The following is a 23,513-nucleotide window of genomic DNA, read 5'->3' on the forward strand; positions in this document are numbered from 1 at the left end:
CAACTCATACATGCATTATGTGCCTTTTCTGTTGAGGAACTCATCTGGCAACTTTAATCCGAGGCCACACAATTGTTTGTTTCCAGTGAGTGCTTGGTAAGCAGCCATCTTTATAGCTGTATGGTAACTGTTGTTCATTGCCCGCTGAACAAAACAGACACCATAGTTCCACTGAGCACAGTTGTTGTCACACATCCAGGCCATTAGCTTCAGCTTCATATTACTATTACTGCATTTTACAGAGCCTCGACTCTGGGGATGTCCGGGATGCCTGTTACATCTAGAGATGTAAGCATGAACATTTTCAGGATGTGATATTCATCTCTAGGGAGTTTCTGTCCAGTTGTTTCCATGTTTGAGGACAGTAGTAACCTGGCAACCAGTGTTGCCAGTTTGTGAATGATCTGTGTTGTGAACGCCCTTCCCTTATCTGACTGAATATGAGAATATGTGGAACTCTGATGTCTGGAAATATGAGAATCAGCTCTGGGCAACCTCAGCTGCTGTCTTGGATTTCAGAGGACGAATGACATGGAACTTGGTCAGGTACTCCAGGTAGTGCAGTATGAAATAATTTCTGTCCTTCATAGTCTGCACATCAGCCAGGTCTATTTATCCATGTTCATTCAAGTTTTGACAGACTGAGGTCTCAGAACCACTCTGGTGCTACCTCCTGCCGGCAATGCTTTTCTATGCATCTCTCATAGCGACTGATATACTGTCCCCTAAGAGACCGTGGGGTGTTTGCATAATTTTTAGAAAGTATGAGAGTCTTCATCACCATGGCCAGTTTCAATGTGGGTTTGTTGTATGATGTCCAGGACTGCTTCCTTGGTAGCCAGGTACTTAGCATTGTTCTTGGTAACCTTGTCCACACCATCTAGAGATGTAAGCATGAACGTTTTCAGGATGTGATATTCATCTCTAGGGAGTTTCTGTCCAGTTGTCTCCATGTTTGAGGACAGTAATAACCTTCTGTTCATATTCAGCAGATCATAAAACAGCACAGCTCTCAATACAGTCATCAATGTTCAGTGTTTGCAAGGTTTATGGTGGATAGATTTCTATGCGTATATACTGGTTCTACAAGAGGAGTGAATGCCATCACATTTTTATCTGGATACAAAGGAGGGGTGAACTTGTCACCAATGAAGCATTAAGTGTTACTTTCCATATGAGCCTTTGAAGTCAACACCATGTTAGTTTCACCTCCAGGATGGAATTCCACACCTTCTGTAAGTAACTTAGTACATGATGTTAAGCTTGTACACTGCAACAGGCTTGAGCAGCAATTCCACAAATAAGATTTAAAAACTTGTACATAGCACTGGCCATTTCATGAAACGAACAGCCAAGCTGCCTTTTTCAAGATCCGTGCAATGGGTCTGCCCAGTTCTTGAAAGGGGTCCTACCAGTGTCCAATTCATGAAATGGGCAGTTTCACAAATTGGGTGTAACGTATATACAGGTAGCTGTTCTTGATTCCCTGTTACATTGCATGCAGCGTACATTATTACTCACAAGAATAAAACATAGATAAATGGAGCTTATCAATATTGATTTATTTCAAGCCTTACAACAATTTAGAATAAATTTTATTCCATTATTTCAAGTAATTAAGGTGTTAATCCATAACAGTTCACAACACGCAGAGGCCTTGATGCATGAGGTACTGAAACTTATTTTGAGCCTATGATGCAAACCCAGATCAAGCATGCTTTCATTCTGCTTATCATTATATTAAAAGTGAGCACTTTATTTCCTGGCAATAAACTATTGAACATCATTCAATAAACTTGCAATGATTGCAACACAATCAATAGATCTTCAGTGTGGATGCCAGCAGACATTAACAGACTGCTCTTGTGGTTGGGAAAAATTTGGGCCTGAAACTGCATATAAATAATTCCTTCCTATTAAACTTGTGGATAATTATTGTACTGCTTTATCAATGACAGTATGCAGTGGTCCAGAAACTCTTAAGGTAAAATGTATCGATACAATATAAATTATAAAAATGAAGCTCAATGGTTTATTAAAATCTCTCAAACTTAAAATGTATTACAGGTTTAAACTGCACCCTAAATTTGAATAACAACAGAAAGGTAGAAATCTCTTATCAATTTCAGAGTTGTTTTGCCAGTAAGGAGATCAAGAACAGTGTGGGTTTTTTTAACTTCTGGGCATGATCTCATTTGACAGACAATATCATATGAAGCTAGAACTCTTTAATCGGCTTTATTTCACTTGTTGAGGCAGGTAAATAAAATGACCTCTGTACAATAGACAATAATAATGGTTACCAAAGAATGAGATTGCCAGGCTAATCTCATTATGGTATTAATATTGATAGTCTAAAAACCCTCCAGCTTTACAGCATCATCTGGACACCTCAACCTCTATATATAAAAAATGACTTACAATACATAATATGAACAGAAAATGCTGGAAAAACTCAGCAGGTGTGGCAGTATCTGTGTGAGAGAGAAGCAGAGTTAACATTTCAAGTCTGTATGACCCTTCTTCAGAGCTAAAGAGAGGTAGAAATGTGATGGATTTTATACTGTGTAGGAGAGGGTGGAGCAGCTGGAGCAAAGTAGAAGGTTAGAGATAGATGGGAGCTTTGGAGAGATTGGGCAAAGATGTCACGGATACAATACAAAGGGAGTGCTAATGGTGTGTTAAAGACTAAAGAAGGTGCTGATAGTGGCATAAAGGTAATATAGCAGAATGTGTTAATAGTGGAACAATGGTCAGCATTCTGTGAAAGCACAACATAAGAACAAGTGTCAGATGGACCTGTGGAGGAGTGGGGTGGAGGTTTTGTGGAAAAAAAATTGGATTAAAAAAGGGGTTAAGATGGAGGAGAGAGTTGATGGTCCAAAATTGTTGAACTCAAAATTAAATCCAAAAGGTTGTAAAGTGCTCATTGGAAAATGAGGTGCTATTCCTCCAGTATGCATTGGGCTTCGTTGGAACATTGCAGCTGGCCAAGGACGGACATGTGGCACAAGACCAAGGCGGCGAGTTGAAATGGCAAGCGACAGGAAGGTCTTGGTCACACTTGCTGATTGATCAAAGGTGTTCTGCAAAGCAGTCACCTAGTCTGTGTTTAGAGGAGTCCACATTGGAGTAGTGAATAGAGTAGACCAAACTGAAGGAAGTGGAAGTGAAACGCTGCTTCACCTGAAAGAAGTGTTTGGGGCCTTAGGCGGTGGGAAGGGCAGAGATAAAGGGGCAGGTGTTGCACCTTCTGCGATTGCATGGGAAAGATCTGTGAGAAGGAGATGTGGAGTTGGGAGTGATGGAGGAGTGGATCAGGGTGTCATGGAGGGAATGGTCCCTATGGAATGCTGATGGGAGGTGAGGGGAAGGTGTGTTTGGTGGTGGCACCATGCTGCAGTTGGCAGGAATGGTGGAGGATGATCCTTTGAATGTGGAGGCTAGTGGGGTGAAAAGTGAGGACAAGGGGGACCCTATCATAATTCTGGGATGGGGAGAAGGGATGAGGGCAAACGTGTGGGAGATGGGCCGGATGCGATTAAGAGCTCTGAGAACCATAGTTTGGGGGAAACCTCAGTTCATGAAAGTAGAAGAAATGTCGGAGGTGCCATTTTGGTAGGTAGTCTCATCAGAACAGATGCTGCGGAGACAGAGGGACTGGGATGGATCTCTTACAGGAAGGAGGATGTGAGGAGCTGTAGTTCAGGCATCTGTGGGAGTCAGTGGGTTTGTAATGAATATTGGTGGACAGTCTATCACCAGAAATGGAGACAGAGAGGTCAAGGAAGGGAGGGGAAGTGTTAAAGATGGACCACATGAGAGAGGGGTGGAAATCGCAACCAAAATTGATAAACTTTTCCAGGTCCAGAATTGATCATGAAGTGACACCGATACAGTCATCAATGTACTGACAAAAGAGTTGTGGGAGGGGGCCTGAGTAGGGCTGGATCAAGGAATGTTCCACATACACCACAAAAAGACAGGCATAACTTGGGCCCATGCTGGTACCCATAGCTACATCTTTTATTTGGAGGAAGTGAGACAAGTTAAAGGAGAAATTGTTCATTGAGAGAACAAGTTCAGCCAAACGGGAGAGAGTGATGGTGGATGGGGATTTTTCAGGCCTCTGTTCAAGAAAGCAGAAAGCCCCCAGACCATCCTGATGGGGAATGAAGGTGTAGATGGACTGGACACCCTGAGTGAAGGGGAGGAAGTTAGCGTTAGGAAACTGGAAATTGTTGATTTGACGTAGGGCATCAAAGGAATCGTGAATGTAGGTGGGAAGAGACTTGACGAAGGGAGAGAGAATGGGGTCAAGGTAGGAAGAAATGAGTTTGGTGGGGCAGGAACGGGCTGACACAATGGGTCTACTGGGACAATCCTGTTTATGGATTTTGGGAATGAGGTAGAAATGAGCTGTGTGGATTTGGGAGACTATGAGGTTGGAAGCTGTGGAGGGAAGATCTCCAGAGGAGATGGGTCAGTGACAGTCCTGGAAACAATGGCTTGATATTCAGTGGTGGGGTCATGGTCCAGGGGGAGGTAGGAAGAAGTGTCTGAGAGTTGGCACTCAGCCTCTGTGAGGCAGAGGTCAGTACGCCTGACAATAACAACACCACCCTTGTTGTCAGGTTTGATAATAAAGTCAGGGTTGGACCTGAGAGAACAGAGTGCAGCAAGTTCAGAAGGAGACAGGTTGGAATGGGTGAGAGGAGCAGAGAAATTGAGATGGCTAATGACATGCTGACAGTTCTCAATGAAAAGATCAAGAGTGGGTAAGAAGCAGGAAGGAGGGAGGTTGGGTGGATGGGGGGTGTCCAGCTTGAGAGAGTATACAGGAGGCGGGTGAAAGGAGCCATTGAACAGGGGGAGGACTCCTGCCCAAAGAAGTGAGCATGGAGACAAAGGCAACAGAAGAAGAGTTCAGCACGTGCTTTGCTCAAAATTCATTGAGGTGAGGGCATAAAGGGATGAAACTGAATCCTTTGCCAAATACAGAATATTCAGCATCAGAGAGGGGAAGGTCAGAGGGTATAATGAATACATGGCAAGAAGAAGAGATGGGTTCAGAGGGATGGGAAGGGGTGGAGGGTCCTGGATGGGTGTTGGTGTCACTAAGTTTTTGGAGCTTGCATTCCTTAACACCTGAAAGGAAGAGAAAACGTTTCTGGTTAAGGCGTCAGATGAAGAATGAAATGAAACTGGTGACAAGGACAGCTTTGAGATAGGGCGAGTGGGTGATGCTGGAGAGCGAGGTCAGGTGCGTACATACGGCGGCGCATGGCACTGAGTGTTGATCTCAGGATGTGGTGAGAACAGCAGTCTGAGGAATGTTGTATGTCCCAGAGATACCTGTAATTCTGGGTGGATTTGGCACATGAAGCATGGAACTTGAGTTGGAATCCACATGGGGGAAGTCGGAGATAGAGACAATCACTGAGGAAGGAAATATGACTGTGAAAGTGAGTTTTAGTAAACACCTTGTCAAACACCAGGAGGAAAATGGAAACCAATGAAGGTGAATATGGTGAAAGAGAGAAACAGAAATCCCATCGGAGAGAAGAGCAGTACTTCTTCAAAGTGACCATTCCTGGAAGACAAGTGGCAGTGAATTAGACGCTAAAATTAAAGCAAAATAATGCAGATGCTGGAAATTGTGTCAGCCTGTTCCTGCCCCACGGAACTCATTTCTTCCTACCTTGACTCCATTCTTTCTCCCCTTGTCCAGTCTCTTCCCACCTTCATTCTTCATTCTTCATTCCTCTGATGCCCTACGTCATTTCAACAATTTCCAGTTCCCTGATCCTAGTCACCTCCCCTTCACCGTGGACATCCAATCCCACTATACATCCATCCCCCTCCAGGACGGCCTGAGGGGTCTCCGCTTCTTCCTTGAACAGAGGCCTGAAAAATCCCCATCCACCACTATTATCCCCTGTCTGGCTGAACTAATTCTCTCACTGAGCAATTTCTCCTTTAACTTGTCTCACTTTCTCCAAATAAAAGGAGCGGCTATGGATACCAGCATGGGCCCCAGTTATGCCTGTCTTTTTATGGAGTATGTGGAACATTACTTGTTCCAGTCCTACTCAGGCCCTCTTCCACAACTCTTTTTTAGTACATCAATGACTGTTTCGGTGCCCCTTCAGTCTCTCTTCTGGACTTGGAAACGTTTATTGCTTTTGTTTCCAATTTCCACCCCTCTCTCACCTTCACATGGTCCATCTCCGAGATTTCCCTTCCCTTCCTTGACCTCTCTGCCTCCATTTCTGGTGATAGACTGTCTACTAACATTCATTAAAAGCCCACTGACTCCCACAGCTACCTCGAATACGGCTCCTCACAACCTACTTCCCGTAAGGACTCCCTCCCATTCTCAGTTCCTCCACCTCCGTTGCATCAGTTCTGATGACTCTACTTTCCAAAATGGTGTTGTGACATGTCTTCCTTTCTCCTGGGATCCCTCCATTGTGGCTGACAGGGCCATCTCCCACATCTCTGCCCTCACCCCTTCCACTCCCTCCCAGAACCACGATAGGGTCCCCCTTGTCCTATTTTTCACCCCACCAGCCTTCACATTCAAAGGATCACCCTCCACCACTTCCACCAACTTCAGCAGGATGCCACCGCCTGTCATGACTCACTGGGGATAGTGTGCTGTATTATCAAGCCCCAATGTTTCCCAAGCCACAACAAATATGAAAAGTTTGACCAAACCACCTGATTGCCCCAATTCTACCTAACTGTTTAATTTAGGTTAACAGAATACGAGCAACAGGTTTGTAAATTTAATAAGTAAGTAACTGTTTATTGAATAAATGTCTTTAACTAATGGCAAAAGAAAGAAATATGAACTGCTAACTTTGAACACTATAATTTAAAATCCAACCTCCCCTTAAATCCCTATTACCACACGACACATAAGACACACAAAACATAGATTTTAAGGGTGGGATAAAACAGTTCAATAGCACCAATTCTGGAGTACAGGATTCGATGGGTTGATTTTGATTGATTTCTTCCAAATTCCTTTCTGTTCATGTTGATGACATCAGGTAATCTTCCAGCACTTTCAGTATTTAGTTCACTGGTTGACAACTTGCTTTTCAGTGTCTCTAACAGTGGTTTTCCCCTTTTCCTTTTTATAGGGGTTTCCTCAGAGACAGAGCATGTTATAGAGATATAAGGAAGAGAGATTTTTAAATGTTTTCTTTTTGCAGGTCAGGAGTTTTCAGTTGTAGGATTACTGGAATCTTACACACACAGGAGAGGGAGGTTTTAGGTCTTGTTCCTTTCAGGCTGTGAGCTATTCTGCTCTGCTCTCACACAAAACCTGGTCACCTGGTCAGGAGCCAATTAAAATGCTGTTGTCAGGCAGCTTCCTTGGCCCAGGACTCCTGTCCAGCACCATCCTGTCTTTCATGGCACACTCTGTTCCAGGACTGCAACATTGTATATATCTCTCATCTTGTTGCAGTGGACATGTCTTTCAACCTGCAGCCATTGTAATTTGAATCCACAGTCCAGCAGAAATAAAAAAATGTTCCTTACATGCCTCCATCCTTAAAAGAGATGAAACACCATTTCAAAAATGTGTTTCATCACTAGGTATGTGACACATGGACAACAAAACACAAGACTTGCTTGTATTCATCCTTCCTCCCCCTTTTACAATCTTATACAATCTTCAGCACTTCTTACCCCTTTAACTTATTTGAGTATTTCACACCCAGCACAATGTGATCACATTATCTTTGCCGGCAATATGAACAATCATTACATTGGATGGAGTTTATTGTTTCAACCATTCAAAGAGTCTCGCATCTCGAGTTTTAAACTTTTCAATGAATGCCAGCGGATTACAGTCAGTGTAGATTTGTGATCTTTGTTATCGTGTTGGACATAAACTTCAAAGTGTTGAAGAGACAACAACAATGCTAAGAGTTTTTTTTTCTACTGTAGAGTATTTCCTAAGTAACCTTATTAGATCTTCCCTTGATCCTTCCACTAAATATGAGAACACATTGTCTAACTGTCCCTGTATTGTCATATTGGCAAGTCAAATTGTAGGAGGTTCACTTTGGACACTATCTACCTCTCATTCTACCTTGCCCTTACTGTCTCCGTCATCCTCCACCACTCCTACCACCTGGCATACTTGCTCTGTCTTATCATCTTTTCTGTAATGATATTTCTTCAACATATTTATGTGATATAATCATTTCTTCTTCCTACACGCAGGAGTATCTATTGGATAAGTCGCTTTACTAACTCTCCTAACTATCTTGTAGGGGGCACTGAATTTTGATTTCAGGGGTTCACCCTGCAAAGGTAGTAATACCAATACTTCATCTCCTGCTTGGAACGTTCTAGTTGTAGCACGTTTGTCTGCCCATTCTTTCATTTCAGCTTGGGAAATTGTTAAGTGCCTTTGTGCTACTTTACATGCTCCTGTGAGTCTTTCTAGAAACATGGACATGTACTCCAACATGGAGGATTCGTCTTTCTGCTTTAGGAACTTTTCCTTAATCACTTCTAATGGACCTCTTATTTCATGACCATAGATCAATTTGAATAGACTAAATCCAGTAGATTCATTTGGACAATTTCTGTAGCAAATAATAAGAAATTTAATCCTTTGTCCCAATCCTTTAGGTATTCATGGCAATAGGTCTTAATCGTGGTTTTGAGAGACTGATAGTATCTCTCTAAAGCTCCCTGTGTCTGTAGACTTTAATTGTTTGATACCCAAATTGCTGATTATGTTTTGGAAATTTTTTGACATGAAGTTAGAACCTTGGTCAGATTGTATTTCAATTGGTAGGCCATAATGAGTGAAAAACTGAGTTAACTTTTCCATTACCACATTAGTTATAATTGTCCTGGAAGGAACAACTTCTGGGTATTGGGTTGTCATATCCATGATTGTAAGGATATACTGATGCCCTGCTTATGTTTTGGGTAATGGTCCTACACAATCTACTAATACCCAACTGAATGGTTCTTCAAAAACTGGTATGGGTATTAAAGGTGCTGGTTTAATTACATGTTGAGGTTTACCTACTACCTGATATGTATGACACATTTTACAAAATTGCACTATGTTCTTATGAAGTCTCAGCCAGGTAAAATGCTTGTTTATCAATGTTTGGTTTTTTCCATATTCCGATATATCCTGCCAGAGGAATTTAATCTGCTACTTGCAATATCTCTGTACGACATTTGAGCAGTACCACTATCTGATGAACAACCGTCCACTCCTCATCCACAGGACTGTGAGGTGTCTCCACTTTCTAATCAGACCTGCCAAACACTTCCTTTGAATTATCCTCATCCTTAAAGAAAGTTTTGGCTACTCTAACATCTGCTCATATTATTACTTTGACCTCTGGTGATGGACTTTGTTTAGCCATTGGTCTGATCACCACACATGATGGAAAAACATCAGGAACTTGTTTTTGTAATTGTTCCATCTCTTTAACCTCTCTCAGACTTTCTGTAATTATGGATGAAGCTATAATCTTCACTCCTGCCAAATCATTCCCCGGGAGTAAATCAACTCCATCCACGGGTAATTTCTTAACCACTCCTACAACCACTGATCCAGGCAACAAATCACATTCCAGTTGCATATTGTACAATGGAACCAGGATAAACTCTCCACTTATCCCATTTACCAATACTTTAGCTTTCATTGAACCCTCTGGAGGGAAAACTATTCCCTTCTCCAGCAAGAGTTTGATTAGCTCCTGTGTCCCTTAATATAGTTACGGGCTTAGCTACATCATTTGATGAAAAAGGGGTTATCTTTCCTTTAGATAAAAACTTTATATCTCTCATTTACCTTATTCACTTCACCTGCATTCACAGCAGTGTTTACCTCCAGACCCTTATTTGTAGTTAAAGCTACATTTTCTTTTTGAGTACCCTTTTCGGACTCACTCTTATGAACTCCAATAAGTCCCATGGGCGTCCCTTGCAACCTCCAGCATTCTGAACGAATGTGTCCCACTTTATTACACTGGGAACACTTAGGCCCTCAAGTTTCACCTCCACTCTCAGTACCTTCCTTCCTGATCTGGGAAGGAGATCTCAAGGTATTCCCAGCTATCCACTCTTTACCCTGGCTACTTGCCTTCCTTTCACTCTCCCATTTTCTATCCTTTTCAAATTTTTGGGGGTGATGGAAAAATTGTTTCGTTTTATGGATCATCTCATAATCATCAGCCATTACTGTTGCCTGTCTAGCAGTTGCAATCCTTTGCTCTTCCACGTGAGTTCTTATTACAGAAGGTAGGGAGTTTTTTAATTTCTCTAAGAGAATAGTTTCTCTGAGTACTTCATAGGTAGTTTCAACTCCTAATGCTCGTGTCCACCTGTCAAAACTACTTTGCTTAATCCTTTCAAATTCAATGTAAGTTTTCCCAGGCTGTTTCTTTAAACTTCAAAATTTTGTCCAAATGCTTCAGTGACCAACTCATATGGCCTTTTTTACCACATCATAATTGCAAGAAACCTCCTCTGACAGTGAAGCACAAATTCCCTGTGCTCTACCTGTTAATTTACTCTGCATGGGCAATGCCCAGTTTTCCTTTGGCCAGTTCACCTGTTTAGCTATCTTCTCAAATTAAATAAAGAATGTTTCAACATCCCTTTCCTGAAACTTTGGAAGAGCCTGCACAAATTTAAACATCTCCCCACTGGGTTCTGATCTGGAAATAAGTCCTGCCTCAACTACTGATGTCTCTTTTTCAACTGCAAGCATCCTAAACTGGGATTCCCTGCCTCTCTTTCTTTTTCCTCCTTTTCTAACCTCACCATTTCTAATTCACTTTCTTGTTTTCTTTCTCTCTCCTGCCTTTCTGCTTGTTCCCTTTGAAATTCTCTTTCTTTCTCTGCTACCTCTAGTTCAATTTTTTAAAATTTGCAACTGAATTTGAGCCCATTCCAATGAACCACCCCTTGGAGAACTTGATCTCTCAGGTATTCCTTCCAATTTCAAATGCTGTGCCATCTCTTCAATTATCACTGCTTTCTTAGCTTTGGCAGGCAATCCTACTCTTAATTTACTTGCCAATTCAATTAACCTGGCTTTTGGAACCCCTTGTAAAATTGTCAGGGACATTTCTTCCACTTGCAGGAAAGCTTTAGCAGTTTCCAGTGCCATCTTATTTTTGAAGTACAAACCTGGTGTTTCATTTTAGCTTTTATTACTTACTAAATCTACATCCAAATCGTCTTCTTTTATTCCAAAATATCTCGGACCCGAGCCCCCAAACTTTGTCACGATTCACTGGGGATAGTGCGCTGTAATATCAAATGTGAAAAGCTTGACCAAACCACCAGATTGCCCCAATTCTACCTAACTCTATAATTTAGGTTAACAGAATACAAATACCAGGTTTGTAAACTTAATAAGTAAATAGCTGCTTATTAACAAATTGTCTTTAACCAGTGGCAAAAGAAAGAAATATGAACTGTTAATGTCTAACACAATAAATTAAACTCTACCTCCTTTTTAAATCCAGATACATACACACACAAGGCACACAAAACATGGATTTTAAGGGTGGGATAAAACAGTTCAATAGCATTAATCCAGAGTACAGCATCTGATGGGTTGATTTTGATTGATGTCTTCCAAATCCCTTTCAGTTCTTGTTGATGACACAAGGTTGTCTTCCAGCACTTTCAGTATTTAGCTCACTGGTTGACAACTTGCTTTTCAGTGTCTCTAACAGTGGTTTTCCCCTTTTCCTTTTTATAAGGGTTTCCTCAGAGACAGAACATGTTATAGAGATATAAGGAAGAGAGATTTTTAAATGTTTTCTTTTTGCAGGTCAGGAGTTTTCAGTTGTAGGATTACTGGAATCTTACACACACAGGAGAGGGAGGTTTTAGGTCTTGTTCCTTTCAGGGTATGAGCTATTCTGCTCTGCTCTCATACAAAACTGGTCACCTGGTTAGGAGCCAGCTAAAATGCTGTTGTCAGGCAGCTTCCTTGGCCTAGGACTCCATTCCAGCACCATCCTGTCTTTCATGGCACCTTGTTCCAGGACTGCAACATTGTATATATCTCTCATCTGTTCCAGTGGACATGTCTTTCAACCTACAGCCATTGTAATTCTAATCCACAGACCAACAGTAAATAAAAAGATGTGTTCCTTACACCACCAAACACATCTTCCTCTCACCCCACCCTTGTCACCATTCCATATGAGCCATTCCCTCCATGACACCCTGGTCTGCTCCTCCATTACCCACAATTCCGCATCCCCTTCCCACGGCACCTTCCCATGCAATCACAGAAGGTGTAACAATTGCCCTTTATCTAATCCTCACCATCCAAGGCCCCAAATAGTCCTTTCAGGTGAAGCAGCACTTCACTTGCACCTCCATCAATTTGGTCTACTGTATCCGCTGCTCCCAATGGAGTCTGCCCTATAAGGGGGAGTCTCAAGAAGATATAATAATGTTATTGGAAATTATTTTTATATGGAGTTCTGGTGGATTCTGTGTCTATGTGTGTGTCTGTGTGTGTCTTAATTGGATTAAAGCCAGCTAGTCTGGGTGCTTTGATGTACAGTAGTTTTGAGATGTTAATTACATAAACATAAGGAGGGTAGAAGGTAAAGTGTAAATTTGTATTTGTTTAAAAAAAACATTCAGGATTGTGAGTGAAATCCTACACTTAGCTAGAAGACACCAATCAATGTTTTTTTTCAGCTGCTAATAAAGGTGGTGGATGAAAGGATGTTATTATTAGAAGGGGTAAAGTTAAAAGCCTAGTGATACAATGGAAAATTTACTTCACAAAGAAAGATATGTATAAAGGAGAAAGGAGATTGCGTGTAAGGTAGAGGCATTTTAAAATGCAACAAGTGTGAGAAGCCTCTAGCCTATAAGCCTCAAGTCTGTCTGCAAGGACTCAGAGCTGAAATAAACTAATTTTGAATGTGACTCTCCAGGGTTTGCTTTCCAGAGGTCTGTTAAATCTATGAGTTTTACTGTTGCCTTAATGGGGGTGTAACTGAGGGTCAGGTTAATTAGGGGATTTTTATAGATTTTATAGTAGTAATTTTGTAGATGTATGTATGTGTTTACAATCTTTCTTGTATTAATAAATGCTTAATTTAGTTTTATGAAACTTCTTGAGATTCAGCGGTCTTATTACTACTGAATTCTAAAGTCTGCATCTCGAATCATACAATTTTTTTTAAAAAATGAGTTATGGCAGTTGTTTCAAATTTCACTGTGGGATTTGAACAACTCAGCATTTACCACTGACTGTGTCATAATGACTGGGGGCTTTTTGCAGGATATAATTGAAATTCCTTGATTTTGGATTGGTGAATCATCAGGTTATAAGGAGGAGAAGCACTTTGAATTTAGGAGTGGGTGTGAGGTATTTTTGAAGTGGTGAGACTGAAAAATGGCTGTATCCATGGCTAAATCTTTTTTGGAAGCAGAAGATATAACTCTGATTGGGTTACAAAAAGTATCGAAGAGCAAGTTAACAAGGTTGGTGGATAATTACAATTGGGGTTACCTTCTGGGACTAGAAAAGCAGATGGAAGTGATACCTGACACTAGTGAGTCACAACTGGAGGTAATGTACCTTCAGTTAGAAATGAAAAAGTTTGAACTTGAACAATCAAAGGAAATGAAAAAAAAAACTGGTGTTAGAGGGAGCAGAAAAAGAAAGGGAAAAATAAAGATTATTTCAAAAAGAAATGGAAATGTGAAAACTTGATCTCCAGAGGGAGAAGTTAGCATTGGAAGAGAGAACTAAGGAAAGAGACCGAGAATATTGTTTTGAAAGGCTGTAAATTTAAAAAAAGAGACTTCAGATTCTGAGGAAAGCTCTCATGAGGAAAAAATCTTTAACCTAAAACCCAGTGGGGAGATGTTAAAATTTGTACAAGCTCTTCCAAAGTTTGAAGAAAAATATATTGAAGCATTCTTTATTTCATTTGAGAAGATAGCTAAACAGCTGAAATGGCCAGAGGAGAACTGGACATTATTGTTACAATCCAGGTAGGTGGGTAGAGCACATGAGGTATATGCTTTGCTATCAGAAGAAATGTTGGTGAATTATGATATGGTGAAAAGGGCTATTTTGAGTGCATAAGAGTTGGTTCCTGAAGCATACAGGCAGTAATTTAGGAATATGAGAAAAACACAGACTGGGTGACTGCTTTGCGGAACGCCTTCACTCAATCTTCAAACATGACCCAGACCTTCCTCTTGCTTGCAATTTCAACACACCATCTTGCTTTCATGCCCACATGTCCATCCTTAGCCTGCTGCAATGTTGCAGGGAAGCCCAATACAAACTAGAGGAATGGTACCTCAACTTTCAATTAGGCACTTTACAGCCTTCTGAACTTAACATTGAGTTCAACAGCTTCAGACCATCAACTTTCTCCTCCATCTTGACCCTTTTTTAATCCAATTTTTTGCCCCAAACCTTCCCACAGAGTCATCTGACGCTTGTTCTTATGTTTTGCTTTCACAGAGTGCTGACCCTTGTTCTATGAACACATTCTGCAGTGGCCTTTATGCACTATCAGCATCTTCTTTAGTCTTTAACACACCATTAACACTCCTTTTTTTTGTGCCCATGAGATTTTTTTCCCAATCTCTCCTGAGCTCCCACCTATCCCTGACCTATTTTGCCCCAGCTGCTCCACCCCCTCCTACACAAGATAAAATCCTTCACATTTCTACCTCTCTTTAGCTCTGAAGAAGGATCATACAGACTCGAAGTGTTAACTCTGCTTCTCTCTCACAAAGATGCTGCCACACCTGCTGAATTTTTCCAGCATTTTGTGTTTTTTTTTCAGATTTCCAGCATCCGCAGTATTTTGCTTCTACTTATAATAGTCTAATCTAACATAGGAACAGGAGTAGACCATTGACCCCCTTTACCTTGCTTCAACCATTCATGGCTGATCTTTATCTCAACTATCTATTCTTTGCCAACCGTACCCAACAACATTCTTATTTTTCTCAGTCTTGAAAGCTTCAATTGTCCAAGCATCCCGAACCTTTCTGAGAAAGAAAATTCTATATTTTGACTACCTTTTATGTCTAAAAGTTCCTCCTGGTTTCTCTTCTAAATGGCCTGCCTCTAATTTTAAAATAAGGTCCCCTGTTCTTGATTTTCCCCACTGGAGGAAGTAACTTATCTGTACATTTCACATCAAACCCTTTTAATTTCACATTTCATAGCAAACCTTTTTAATTTTTTAAATATCTCAATGGGATTACTCCTCAAGTTTTCTACTCGAGGGAATACAAGCTAAGTTTATGCAACCTATCCTCAATGTAATACTTTTAGACCTAACATCATCCTGGTGAATCTGTGTTGTATCCCACAAAACCAATACATCCTTCCTGTTATGTGCTGCTCTAACCTGATGCAATACTTCAGATGGGATCTTATCAGGCTCTCTACAACTTCAAAAGGAGGTAAAAGAAATTGCTTTCAAATACCTTCTGCTTTCTCTTGCAAAATTAAATGCTCAATTTTGAGGACTGCTCTTAAGAAGTTCAGCTTTCTAAAAACTTTGGAGAAAGTGTGACCGAAACGGTTTTAAAAATATGTAAGTTGCAGGTGGGTGAACTTTTCACGTGCAACCTAGTATACACCATTAATTTAAAAAAAAAACACAAGAAATGTTGGAAATACTCAGTAAGCCTGGCATCATCTGTGGAAAGAGAAGTAGAGTTCTTGTTCCATGTCAATAATCTATTGTCAGCGTTTTCTGTTTTTATTTCAGATTTCCAATAGTTGGCTTTTGTATGAGCATATGCAGCTTGTCAGTGGGAAGTGAAGCTGAGTTGCTTGTTTTTATCCACACGAGGGCATCCTGGTATCGTTATTGGGCTACTGAATGAAATAAGCCAGCACTCCCTCTGTGAATTGATAATAACCAAAAGGGTAGCTTTGTGTTGTTTTCTCTTGTCAGATAAACACAAAAAGACATCAAGCAAGCTAGACTGACAAGAATGACGCCATTTTATTGATGTATTAGGAATCCGGTGAGCAAATTTCTAATAAAAAAACTATCTTCCATCAAAGGGCAATAATTTGACTTCTACAGGAGAGATGAAAATCAAAAGAAAGAGTATAATTTAAGTTTAGAAATGAATTAAATAGATCCTGGCCTGTATTAACCCTTTCCCATCCAAAGCAGCTGATTTTGACTGCAAGCGATGGAAGCACGTCAAATGCAACAAGCAGTTTACAGTGAACATACTTCGAAAAGTTCCCTCCTAGAATTAGTCGGCGAAAGCACGCTGGTTCTGCTCTGATACCACGGCATTTTTTTCCCTAAACTTCTGAACCAAAGTGCTTTCAATTCCCAGTGATTGCACAGCGAAAAACAGCCAGCTGGGAACTCGAAATCAGATCCACCGATGATTGCTGTTGAGCGGTCCCTAGATCAGCAGATGGTAGTGCTGGGATCTGATAGTTAATTCGACCACCTTCCTTCGCTGGGAATGTCTTTTTAAACGCATGCTGTATTTTTGTGGGAATTCTTCTCGGATCAGAAGAGACAACAGTTCAGCTCCTGAGCGAATTGAAATTTTATTTATAAACTTATGAGTGCAGTGCAACTGTTATTTGTACCCCAGATGAGCCCTGGGAATATATAGGTACCGTGCTGAACGGGAGACAACTCCCACTGCTCACTGGCGCCGATTACGATCTTGCTGTTTTGCCTTCTCCGGGCGATTATACGAAGAATACCACTCAAGATCACTTCTATTAAGATTAAATCTTTAAAGCCGCAGCTCCTGTTCTCTCGAGCCTATTTCTATTGACCGTCATATTCAATCTGATGATTAAGGCAATACTATCATCCGCAAAATTATCAAGAGGCTGGGACGTCGAGGGCATAACACAAATTTGTGCATAATTGATGGTCCCTCCAATAGGGGAAAAGTTTAACTTCGTACAAATTTACGGTAAAGTTTCCACTACAATAATTCAGGACCTAATTGACATGCACCGTTCTGCAGTTTCTCCAGGACCCGCAATGATTTTTGGAAGTGGGTGTTCCATTAATTGCAGATACCCGATACCTTCTAATTGATATGAGAAGGTGAAAAGTTGCCCTGAGGCATTATATAAAAGTCTACTTCTACAAACCAGGCCCAACCCCCATTGTTAATTCAACAATGCAAATTGGCCACTTAACCCAGATTTATATGTAACATGTGTGGCTGACAAGTAGGAATCTAAACAACTGTACTCTTATTATATGGGTAATTAAAGAGGATTGAAAGGTTTTTAAAATTAGTTATGGAAATTAAGGTTTCAGATCAGACCACTTAACAGTACAGAACATTGCTTAGAATCCTGTTGAAGGGTCATGAGGACTCGAAACGTCAACTGTGCTCTTCTCCTCCGATGCTGCCAGACCTGCTGAGTTTTTCCAGGTATTTCTGTTTCAGATTTCCAGCATCCGCAGTTCTTTGCTTTTATTATTGATTAGAATAAAGCTTCCCACATCGCCCCGCTTGTTAATTAAGTAACTGGCAAGTTGCTTTTTCACCCCCACAAATCAGTTAGCTTCTTTACTCTTTGATATCAGCAGTACAATTTGGTTAATTAGCCAATATTTAACACATCTTAAAGTGCCTAGTTATTACAATTCTGTTGCTAGAAATGGTGAGGTGTTCAAGTAGCGCACTTTCGACCTATGTAAGGATCCTCCGTCAATTTCTCCCTACTTTCTACATCGCCTCACGCTTTCCTCTCGCTAATGAGAATTCCACGGCAAATATGAAATATGAAATTTTAAATTTGCTTGAGATCCCCAAAAGCTACTTAACAATACTTCAAAACACAAACGAAATACTGAAGATGCTGGAAACGTGAAACACAGCAGAAAATGCTGGAAACTCAACAGGTCTATAGAGAGATAGCTTTAAACAGATCGGGAGGAGTTTGGGGATGAACAGCTTTGAGGCAGGCGCAGAGCCGGCGGGGGGAGTTACTTGAAAAATAGCTTTTTAATGTTAGCTTTATTATATTTTTTAAACTTATCGTGTGGACCCTTTAAAAAGGAGCAATTTAAGATTGAAGGGTTTAAGTGTTTCTGAGTGATGAACTAATCATCCTAATTGATTAGCCAAGAGGCGAGTGAGGCCAGGGAAAGAATAAAATCCATCTGTGATGGTTTGGAGGGGAGAAGCGATGAAATAAGGAAAGTGTAAGGCAATAGGAGGTGACAATGAGACAATTATAGAAACACTTCCAATTGGCCATAGGGGTATCCAATCGCACAGTACTATTGCAAAGCTCTTGATTTACATGTAGTTCCCTCAAAGTCGGGTGATAGAAAACAGTTTGGATAGATGCGTTAATTGGCCTCTACTTTGCTTGAGAGTAGTTCAACTGCAATGTCTCTATCTGCGGGATATTGTTTTTAAAGTTTATTTGGGAATAAATGCAGCCGGGTGAGACAGCGAGGCAACTGCTTCCCGCTTCCGAAGTGATGCTCAGATAAGTGGATTGGATAAGGATAATGAGACAATTTGCTATCGGATTGGATTGGGATGGGGGAGGAAAAATGAGCTAAAAAGATTAAATCAAACCAAAACAAGCCATTAAGGTGCGTGCATCAGAAAATGAAACGGGAGGGAAAAAACTGTGGGTTTTTAAACAATTCACTGGGGGAACAGGGGGACAAGACCCATTCAAGGCAACGCGAAAAGTAGTCATATTGCCACAAATCCTAAACACGATGAAGAATGGTGTGTCATTGTAGCGTTTTTTTTTTCTTGCAAGCTCATTTTCGCTGTAATCCAGGGGATCAGATTTCCAGTAAAGAATTCATCGGGCTCCCACATGACATGCTCTCCTCGGCTGCAAGGAGCTGTTGAATTCAGCAGCATCGCAGTCTACCGAACAACCGCTGGACATTAACCCGGAGACTCTCAAAGCCAGCCGATCACCATCTCTTGTTAGATGTGAGACAGAGAGACTCACAACCAACCCCCCCCCCCCCCCCCCCCGGCAAAAGAATGCAACGTGATGCACAGTAATAAGGTAGGGGCACAAGCAACTAATGCGTTTTATAATCATGCAGCATTTTAAATTAAACTTAACAACGCTTTGCCTAACTGTTCGGCGGAGGGGAGGAGCTGTTGCGTGCAATGGGAGGCTGTGTTTTAATGTCTTGGGAGAACGTTTCAGGATTATGATGTTCAGTCTGTTTTTGTGATATTAGTAGTTTATGGTGTCTATTTCCCCAGGAGCAGGATTGCTAACCCTCAGCCCTGAATCGTTGGTTTGCTAACTGCAGTGTTACTGGGTGGAGTTGGGACACGGCGTCATTGCTTTCAGCTGAAGCCACTTGAATTCTTTGTTTTTTTTTTCCCTCTCCCTCCCTCCGCCCCCTCCCTCTTTGTTGTGCGAGAGTCTTTTCACTGGTAGAATCGAAGCGATCGGGGACTGGATGGAGGGCTACTGCAGAGAGCGGCTCATGTTCCGAATCATGCCGATAGCACACGCTCCATAAACGGGGGAGAGGTTCCATATAGACCCGCTGGGTAACAGGAGCCTTGAGGGAGGCGGGTCTTTCCCCCCCCCCCAATCTACACATGGATTACGTTTGCTCAACAACTATCCAACTTTCAATGGGCTTTTTATTGGAAGCTGAATAACCGATCGTGAGATTTTAGTGAAAATCTCCAAATATATCTAGATATTTTACAATACAAGTGAAGGTATAGGGTATGTTGTTTACCAAGCCTGTTGCCCTGTCTATTATGACTGCTGATCTTGCCTTTGTTAAACATTAAAAAAGAGGTGCCTTTTTAAAAAAAAAACTTAGTTGGATTGCAACTCGAAAGCAGCTGGGAAGTTAACGATGATCTGTTCAGTGACAACACTGTACACCTTGTGGAGGTTGTTTTGGTGGACATCAGTGGGCTGCAGAGTGAGCTTAGCCCAGGAACTGTATGCGACTCATTCCATTAGGATCGACGGAGAACTCACCTTGGGTGGCCTTTTCCCAGTTCACGCCAGAGGGCCTAAGGGGACGCCCTGCGGGGACCTCAAGAAGGAAAAGGGAATCCATCGCTTGGAGGCTATGCTTTACGCCTTGGACCAGATCAACAACGATCCGGATCTTTTGCCCAACATCACGTTGGGGGCTCACATCCTGGACACCTGTTCCAAGGACATCTACGCCTTGGAGCAATCTCTTACTTTTGTTCAGACTCATATTCAGAAGGATACCACAGATGTTAGGTGCACGAACGGGGAACCCCCGATCTTTGTCAAGCCGGAGCGGATAGTTGGAGTCGTTGGAGCATCGTCTAGTTCTGTGTCCATCATGGTGGCCAAAATACTGAGACTCTTCAAGGTAGGGAGAAACCACTCTTTATCCTTTAAGGTGTAACCCGCAGTCCTGTCACATAGTGTCACTTCCGACACTTCCAGTGAAGTGCCCTTGCTGTTACAGTGTAGCAGGCGCCAAGGCTGCTGTCACTATCGCGCTCTTGAATGTGTGAGCTTTATGGAGCCGGCGCTCAAAGCAAGATTAGAGTAATGCTGTTTTTTTTTTGGGGGGGGGGGGGTAGTGGTCTTTAATTTTGAATTTCACCCCGTCTTCCCCAATGTCCCTTCAACTCAAGTGATGCGAGTAGTGGTATATTAAACAGATTTACTGTTCCATTTAAAATGGTCCCTGTAAATGGCGTGGGATTTCCATTATGTGTGTTGAAAGATACATACACATGCTTAAAACATGAACGTGTTGCTGCATACATTCACATACAGCTAACGTGAAATGAACGCGTTGAAAGATGGTGTGTTTTACAAACAAGTAAACGGAAAAAAACTCCGTTACTTCTTAAAAATAAGACAAACCCTCTAGTTTGCATTTTGAAGGAAGACTATGAAAGCACATCTGACAGTTGATGTCCATCAGTATTTCCTCTCTCCCAGAGCCCTTTGGATAGGAGCACGGTGGCTTCCGATTTATAGTGGGATCACCCTGCCCCGGTGACAGCCCCCTCCGCTTGCACTTAAACAAGGCTGGGAATTTCAAACGCTCTCCCAAAGGGCTCGCCGTCAACAAGCTGGCGATTTACCCACTTCTTGCTCAAGTGCGAGCTGGACCAGCAACTGTGCCGAGTGGGCGAGCTTCATTAACTTCCACACTGGCCAATAACCAGCAGGAATATGTACATTGGCCAGTGAAACCTCGAAAACCGCTTCGGAACTGGTCCTGACACAGCGCCCTGAGTTGGGAGCTGGTTTTGAACAGCGCGGACTGTAGGCAGCACTGTCTGGATCTAGATTTGAGATGTTAAATATTGCATGCAAATATTTTTAGCAGCCGAGCCTTATCTGCTGTGTGAACCGCAGAATCTCTAAGCGGATATTGTAGCGGCACCAGGGGTGTGGGTAAACCTGTATATCAGGAAATCTGTCTAAAACGCTTCTTATTGGAACGGAAACCCACCCCCACCCCCCATCTCTCCGAATCGGAAGTGAACTAGAGGAGCCGACACTTTTTTGAAATTGTTTGTAAAGAAACGTAAACGTTTATACCATTCTGCGCCTCTTTTAGCAGGCGGACTATAACGGCCATGTCATAAATGATTAGAACCGCCTATTAAATCGTGTTCCTGTAAGGTTCTGAACGGTATTGGGATATGGACAACATTTCGACCCGCATCAGACGCTGCTTAAACTTCGGGAGGGATCCACCCGGGGAGGGGGTGGGGGGTGGAATACACCTGTTTGAACTGATGCCGCCACGCTAAAATGAATAAATTGAATGATTCCCTTTTTTAAGAGTGGAATTATGAGGGTTAATTTTGAACCAGTGCCGCTAGCACGTGTGGATTGTAACAACCGTATTGAACGCCAGGCAAGTGGGAGCTGAGAGCTCCAGGACTGTCAACACGGGGGATGTTAGCAGCTATGTGTGATCAGGAACACGAAGGCCGATCACAACCCCCTTTAAACACTTGGGGGCGGGTTATTAAGATCGAGTTGTTTAAAATAAATGGCATTTTAAAAACCAAATGAATCAGTATCGCTTTTGAATCAGAATGTATTTTTGGTACAGACTTTGCTGCCTTTTAATCAGTGAAGCGCCTCCAGGCCAGTTTCCCTTTGCCTCAGCCTCCAGACCTGTTCACGTCAATGCAAATCAATTAATTGTATCGAATAACGAATCTCGCTCAGCGGTTTGAAGACAAAAATCTAGGATTGTTTGGTTTTTACTGTTTAATGTGCGCACTGCTTAGTTCCCCTGCCAGTACAGCTGTGCAGGGTTTGTGAAGTCATTGGTCTTCGATGCAGTAGCGTTTGGTCGGTACTCAACGGGTTAACCGCATACTTGCTTGGTGTCGGTGCCTGTTCTATAGGTAAGCTCTTCGTGTCCCCAGTGGGAATCGGCATAATGATGCCCAAGATGAGAGGCTTGTATTAATTTACAGTCACGGCTTAAGCGAGGCAGTCTGAGCTCAACCCCTGGAGAATTTCATTCACCCGTAAACTTACTCATGAAGAGATTCTTAATGGATGACTGTGATGAATGAATACATTCAAATGATTTTTTAAAAAATATTTGCCTTATTTTCCTCTTTACATATGGTTACTGATTTCACACTCTCCCCTGTTTATTACCTCTGCTATCAATCTCCACCGTGACAATCTTTACACGCTGTGCTCCTCATTAGAGATTAGGGTAGGGGTAAAAGGGCAGATCCCTTTTAAGTGTATTTACTGCCGGCTTATTTCCCCCTTATGTTTTCTCTTTCATGTTTTAGGTAACCAGGAGTCAGCAGAAGATCTGTGCTTTACATGATTGTACATGTTCGGTTTTTTAAAAAAAATCATAAAATCGTCAGGCAAGATTTGTTCCGATTGTTGTGTAGTGATCTCATAACTACACTTCAAAAAGATGTTTATGATGTTGCTATGCATTATTTACTAACCACCTCCCAGTTCTCCCGATTGGTTAATGTCTCGGAAGCCATGCCATAAACTGACAATTTAACATCCCCACTCATTTTGTGAACGAGAATTAAAATCTCATCTATTTCGGACCAGAATTTCATCTGTTGCAAGCTGACTGATCCACTGCATTTTGATTTCAAAATAACTGCATAAATATTTTGATGTGTGTGGTATTAATTGCAACTAAGAACTTGAATCAGTTGGTCTCCTGCAAGTCCAACATTATATATGTTCTGCCCTTCTAACAGCAACAGGTGCTCCAAGTTCACTGGCAACTCAATCCATTAGTTATGAGCCTTAAACATATATTGATTAATATAAACAGTTCACTTGCTGTAATTACTGATTGCAGTGAGGACCAACTGGAAGGTTGGAAATGAGACGGGCAATTTATTTTGAAACTTAGTTAGGCTTGGTAGACTGAAATTATAGAGCCATGCTGACATATCAGTAACATCAAATGCCCTTCATAAAGGGATGTAAGTTCAGTGTTTTGTACTAGTAGCTCTGA

At 41.7% G+C, this 23,513-nt stretch overlaps 1 protein-coding gene across 2 annotated transcripts in view; it reads left to right on the forward strand.

The window, feature by feature from the left end:
- The first annotated feature begins 19,038 nt into the window (after positions 1-19,038).
- Positions 19,039-23,513, forward strand: part of LOC121280493 (metabotropic glutamate receptor 7-like) — a 720,064-nt gene continuing 715,589 nt past the window's right edge. For both annotated transcript variants that reach the window (XM_041192539.1, XM_041192540.1), the window contains exons 1-2: positions 19,039-19,069; positions 19,457-20,390. In XM_041192539.1, coding sequence (XP_041048473.1) covers positions 19,893-20,390 — 498 coding nt within the window. In that variant the 5' untranslated portion in view covers positions 19,039-19,069; positions 19,457-19,892. The remainder of the gene's footprint in view (positions 19,070-19,456; positions 20,391-23,513) is intronic.

This window comes from Carcharodon carcharias, chromosome 7, assembly GCF_017639515.1.
Source record: "Carcharodon carcharias isolate sCarCar2 chromosome 7, sCarCar2.pri, whole genome shotgun sequence".
Classification (NCBI taxonomy): domain Eukaryota; kingdom Metazoa; phylum Chordata; class Chondrichthyes; order Lamniformes; family Lamnidae; genus Carcharodon; species Carcharodon carcharias.